The sequence below is a fragment of the Chiloscyllium plagiosum genome, chromosome 27, assembly GCF_004010195.1.
Source record: "Chiloscyllium plagiosum isolate BGI_BamShark_2017 chromosome 27, ASM401019v2, whole genome shotgun sequence".
NCBI lineage: Eukaryota > Metazoa > Chordata > Chondrichthyes > Orectolobiformes > Hemiscylliidae > Chiloscyllium > Chiloscyllium plagiosum.
This window is the reverse complement of record NC_057736.1, coordinates 46,721,153-46,727,152: the sequence shown is the minus strand read 5'-3', so window position 1 is coordinate 46,727,152 and position 6,000 is coordinate 46,721,153. Positions and strand designations below refer to the sequence as shown.

Here is a 6,000-nt window from a genome sequence, read left to right as displayed (position 1 = left end):
CAACCCCACCCATCTGAACCACTTTTCGTGACCCTTAATCCCAATCACCCGATCCATTCTCTTCAACACCAATCACCTGATGCACTCTCCATACTCCTCAAACCCACCATTTTCTCAACTTCACTCACCCACACTCCGTACATCTCCTCACCCACCTACTCTACATTCACCTCAACCCCACCCGATATACCCTCAACTCCACCTACCCACTCTTCACATCTTTCAATTTCTCTTCACCTTGACCCTTACCTCCACCCACTCACCCATCCACCACACCCCTCAAGTCCACTCACTCACAATACCCTTTAACTCTATCCACTCAATCCTTCAACCCTACCAATCCACTATACCTCTCAACCCCAGATCCCTAGTATCTACTGACCTGCTTTCCCATTCTCTCTCTCAACCTCACCCTCTCAGCTCATTCATGGGAGATGTGTATGTGCATTTAGGGCAACAATATCTTCACCAGATTTGTTGTTAGGATCCAAATGGGGTCATGAGAAAATGTCCTTTTTGACTCACCTGGTCCCCAGAACTTTGAAATTTACTCATTAGCTGCAAGCACCAGTTATTGAAGCAGCATCAGCAAATAACTTAACACTGACAAACAACTCAGCGCCAGCCAATGATTTAACACTGATTAATGACTCAGCACCAGCTAATGATATAATGTTGACAAATGACTCAGCACCAGCTAATGACTGAGCGCCGACTAATGACCCAGTATAGGCTAATGACTCAGCGCCAGCTAATGATTAAAACCCACCTTTTGTTCATTGTGAATTTGCATGTGACTCACCTTTAGACCCATGGGTCCTGGTGGGCCAATCTCTCCTTCAGGTCCAGGCTCACCCTGTCAACACCAAAACATATGGTTAATGCCCACTTAGGCATTTTACAGGGAGGAAAACAGCAATGAGATCAAATAAATTGGTATTTTCTCCTTACCATTTGACCTGGAGGGCCAGTGGGACCAAACATTCCTTGAGTACCTCTTTCACCCTGTGAAAAGACAGCACCAGCTAGTGAGCTTAGTAAAACAACCAAAGCCCCAAACAGGGGTCTGTGGACAACAACTTACTGTTATAAGACACATTTACAGAGGGAAAAACCTTCAGGAAGCTTACAAGAGCATTGTTAAATACAATTCAACAATTAGCCACATAAGGGTGCTTTAGATCAAAGTGCTTTCTAGTTGGTTGAAGAGGAGGCTTTTGTGGAAGTTTTCATCTTAAAGGAGCTGCAGGGGCCAGTTGAACACATGATCACTAGTGGTGGGCTGAAGCTGATACAATAGGGTACACAACAACTTGCCATGGTGTTACTTCACAAATGTCTCGATCTGTGATTGGTTAGCACTCAACCAACTTGTCTGAGTGACAAAGATTCTGCCTGGGAGATATCAGGAGGAAGTTGCAACAGCTTCTGTACTAATGTGACGTATACTCCAGTAAGTAGTGGAATTAATTATCGTCACTATTCATGACTGCATGCTGCAGGACAGCAAAGCTCCGATCTGATCCATTGATTGTGTGGGATCTGTCTATTGCATGTCACTTTCACCATTTGGCTGGAAGCTGGATCTTGCATTGGTCCCAGGTGTCTTTGAAAATAAAATATACTGCCTAGCATTAGGGCTTGAACTGGCTTAAATACAGCTTTTCACTGTGCCTCGGTACACGTGACAATAAATGCAAATTCAAATCCAAATTCTGTGATGAGAATTTGAATTGAATTTGAATTCAAATTCTTATCACAGACCTGAGGATCGGTTAGGACAAAGACCTCCAAAAAGCCTGTGAGCAAGCCCAATCCTTCTCTTTATCTTTAATTAGAAATGAGATAACATTTACAGACTTTGTGAAAAGAAAAAAGCTTCCAGCCTTGGGGACTGTCTGAGTGGAGTTTGCACATTCCCCCCATGTCTGCATGGGTTTCCTCTGGGTGCTCCGGTTTCCTCCCACAATCTAAAGATGTACAGTTTAGGTGAATTGGCCATGTTAAGTTGTCCATTGTGTTCAGGGATGTGTAGATTAGGTGCATTTGCCAGGGGAAATGTAGGGTTATCGGTTAAGGGGATGGGTCTGGGAGGGATACTCTTCGGAGGATCGGTGTGGACTTGTTGGGCCAGATGGCCTGTTTCCACACTGTAGGTGTTCTATGTTCTAATTCAAGCCAAGATTCAGGTCCAGCTGAATGGCTCCTGCACTGAGGATTGTTGTAGTCACCATCAACATGATAACGTCACCAAAAATCAAAGGAAAAACTGTTAGGAAGTCATCTAATTTCCCCTTTTGGATTGAACATTGATTCACGGACTTTGTGTATTTTTGCCTCTATATTTTCTACACACAATATTCTTAAAAAGACTGTTTATCTCGTCTGTCCTATTTATGATTGTACACGTGTGGTTGGATTAAGAAGGATGTCATTTAAATTTGCATATCAGGAAATAATAATCTGTTCTGCCACATGGTGGAGGATAAGTTAATGTAATAAATAAGTTGACCATTGATGTAACTTGGTGCGTTTTTTTGTCACAGTCAAAATTTTTACACAGAGAGTGGCTTACTTGTGAAATGAACTTCCTGAGGAAGTGGTGGGTGTGGGTACAATTACAACATTTAAAAGAGATTTGGATAAGTAAGAAAGGTTTAGTGGGATATGGGCCAGGAGCAGGCAGGTGGGTTTAGTTTGGGATTATGTCTGGCATGGACTGGTTGAACCAAAGGGTCTGCTTCCGTGCTGTATAACTCTATGACTCTATTAACCATCCCAGTAATAATAGTCATATTTCACACTTGTGATGATGCATGGAACACTGAGGCCTCACTTCCAGCTCAATATTCCCACCAGGGACATGGAAATCAAATCCAAGAAAGTGAATATACAATAAGTGGGATAATATTGATACGTATAGAGGAAGTAAGATAACAGGGTACATCTATAGGTCATTGAAGTGACAGGACAGGTAGTTGAAAGTATACTGGGTGAGATGCAGACTACAAGAATATAAATGGAATGTTGGAACTACATTATAAGACATTGGTTAAACTACACATGGAATTTTGTGTACAGTTCTCGTCAGCCCATTACAGGACTCTTACGTCTCTAACTCTAACCTGGATTCAAGTCCCTACTGCTCCAGAGATGTGGAATAGCATCTCTGAATGGGTTGATTGGAAAATAGTTTTTGTTTAAACACATGCTCTAGAGAGAGTGCAGAGGAGATGTACAAGAATGTTTCCGTGTGAGAGAATTGCTACTATGAGGAAAGATCGGATAGACTGGGGTTGTTTTCCTCAGAAAAGATATGCAGGTTAGGTGGACTGACCATGCAAAATTGCCCTGTAGTGTCTAGAGCTGTGGCATACTCCTCAAAGTGTTGGTGCAGAGTTAATGGGCCAAATGGCCTCTATCTGCACTGTAAGAATTCTTTGAATCTATGATTCTAAGAGGAACTGAGGACTGATATAATTGAGATTTAGAAATTTACGAAGGCCTGGAAGAATGGACAGGAAAGAGCTGTTTCTTCTTGCAGAGAGGTCAATTACAAGAGGCACAAATTAAAGGTAGAGGGAACGTGAGGAAAAACAATTCCCCACAGAGCATGGAAGGTGCCTGGAATTCATTAGCGACATTAATGGCTGAGGGAGCAAACACTCAATTCATTTAAAATGAAACTGAAGGAGGAGATTTCTGAATACTTGAAAATGTATGGTAAAATAGGGCAAAGTCAGCATGGTTCCATCAAGGGGAGGTCATGCCTGACTATCTCCTAGAATTCTTTGAGGAAGTAACAAGCAGGTTAGACCAAGGAGAGCCAATGGTCTCAAGACTGGACTTCAAGAAGGGCTGTGACAATGTGTTGCAGAGGAGACTATTGCGTAAGATAAGGGCCCATGGTGTTAGAGGCAAAATGCTAGCATGGACAGAAGCTTGGCTGTCTGGTAGAAAGCAGAGAGTGGAGATAAAAGGGTCCTTCTCAGGATGGCAGCCAGTGACAAGTGGTGTTCCGCAAGGTTGTGTTAGGACCACAACTTTTCACTTTATACAGTTAATGACCTCGATGAAGGAACTGAGGGCATTCTGGCTAAAGTTGCAGATGATACAGAGATAGGTAGAGGGGCGGATAGCATTGAGGAGGCAGGAAGGCCTCAGAAGGAATTGAACAAGTTAGAAGAGTGGGCAAAGAAGTGGCAGATGCAGTGCAACATGGGAAAGTGTGACGTCATGCTCTTTGGTAGGGAGAAAAGAGACATGGACTGTTTTCTAAATGAGGAGAAAATTCATAAGTTTGAAGTGCAAAGAGACTTGGGAGTTCTAATCCAGGATACTCTCAAGATAAACTTGCAGGTTGAATCAGTAGTTAGGAAGGCAAATGCAATGGTGGCATTTATTTTGAGAGGACTTGATTATAAAAGTAGGGATATACTTCTAAGACTCTATAAGGCTCTGGTCAGGCCACATTTGGAGTATGGTGCACAATTTTGGGCCCATATCTCAGGAAGGATATACTGGCCCTGGAGCGCGTTCAGAGGAGGTTCCCAAGAATGGTCCCAGGAATGAAACGCTAAACATATGAGGAACGTTTGAGGACTCTGGGTTTATATTCGATGAAATTTAGAAGGATGAGGGGTAATCGAATTGAAACATACCGAATACTGAATGACCTAGATGGAGTGGATGTCAGGAAGGTGTTTCCATTGGTGGGAGAGACTAGGACTCAAGGGCACAGCCTTAGAGTAAAGGGAAGAGCCTTTAGAATGGAGATAAGGAGAGACTTCTTCAGCCAGAGAGTGAATTCACTGGAATTCTATGGAATTCACTGCCACAGAAGGGTGTGGAGGCCAGGTCATTGAGTATATTTAAGACTAAGATAGGTTCTTGAGTATTAAGGGGATCAAGGGTAACAGGGAGAAAGCAGGAGGATGGGACTGAGAAACTTATCAGCCATGATTGAATGGCAGAGCAGACTCAATGGGCTGAATGGCCTAATTTCTGCTCGTACGTCTGGACTACACACCAGTTACCGAAAAATACATTCAGAATATGTGAGCACTTCTTTTGTTTGGTCAGTGCAGACATGACAAACTGAATAGCTTCTTTCTGAGCTTTTACCTTTCTATGATTCTATGGCCTGTGTACCACTGTATGGTCATGTCTGTCAACTTTTGGCAGGGCATAGCCAGGGATGGTCATTGGAATGTGAAACAGTGGGTACTGGTAGAAAACAAAGTAATGTGGATACTGGAGATTTGAAACAAAAACAGAAAAACAGGTCTGGCAGACTCTGGGAAGAAAGCAGAGTTAATGTTTCGAGTCCATAGACTATTCTGATGTTCTGGGTGGTACAGTAGCTAAGTGGTTAGCACTGCTTGCCTCACAGCATTGGGGACCTAGGTTCTATTCCAGCCTCGGGTGACTGTCTGTGTAGAGTTTGCGCATTCTCCCCGTGTCCGCATGGGTTTCCTCTGGGTGATCCGGTTTCCTCCCACAGTCCAAAGATGTGCAGGTCAGGTGGATCGGCCAGGCTAAATTGTCCAATAGTGTCCATGGGACCCACCATTGGTGGGTCACCAATGGTAAATGTGGGGTTAGGGAGGTCTGGGTGGGATGCTGTTTGGAAGGTCAGTGTAGACTGCATAGGCCAAATAGCCTCTATCTCCACTTTGGGGATTCTGCGTCTGTTTTTGTTACAGTAGGTACTGATGGTAGGGTCTGGGTGAATAATGCCTTGGTGTTCTCTGCAAACTGCAGGCAAGGCTCACTCTGCTGGTTTCCATGTTAAATGACAATTCTGAAACTCAGGTTAAGGAGTTCCTTGACTAATTAGCTAGAAACTAGCAATAAAAAGCAGACGGGATGGTCAGTTTTACACAAAACATTCCCCTGCGAAGCTCAAGCAGAAAATTGAGACACATTTGCAAATAACTAGAAGTTATAAACCTAATGACAAAATTGAAAAATAAAGACAAACATAACAAAAGACATGTG

The 6,000-nt window shown here is 43.2% G+C and overlaps 1 protein-coding gene across 1 annotated transcript in view; it reads right to left on the bottom strand.

The window, feature by feature from the left end:
• The window catches only part of LOC122563395 (collagen alpha-2(IX) chain-like), a 123,937-nt gene that overhangs the window by 11,588 nt on the left and 106,349 nt on the right, over positions 1–6,000 (bottom strand). Inside the window, exons 19-20 of the mRNA XM_043717134.1 lie at positions 952–1,005; positions 803–856 (exon numbers count right to left, since the gene is read on the bottom strand). Coding sequence (XP_043573069.1) covers positions 803–856; positions 952–1,005 — 108 coding nt within the window. The remainder of the gene's footprint in view (positions 1–802; positions 857–951; positions 1,006–6,000) is intronic.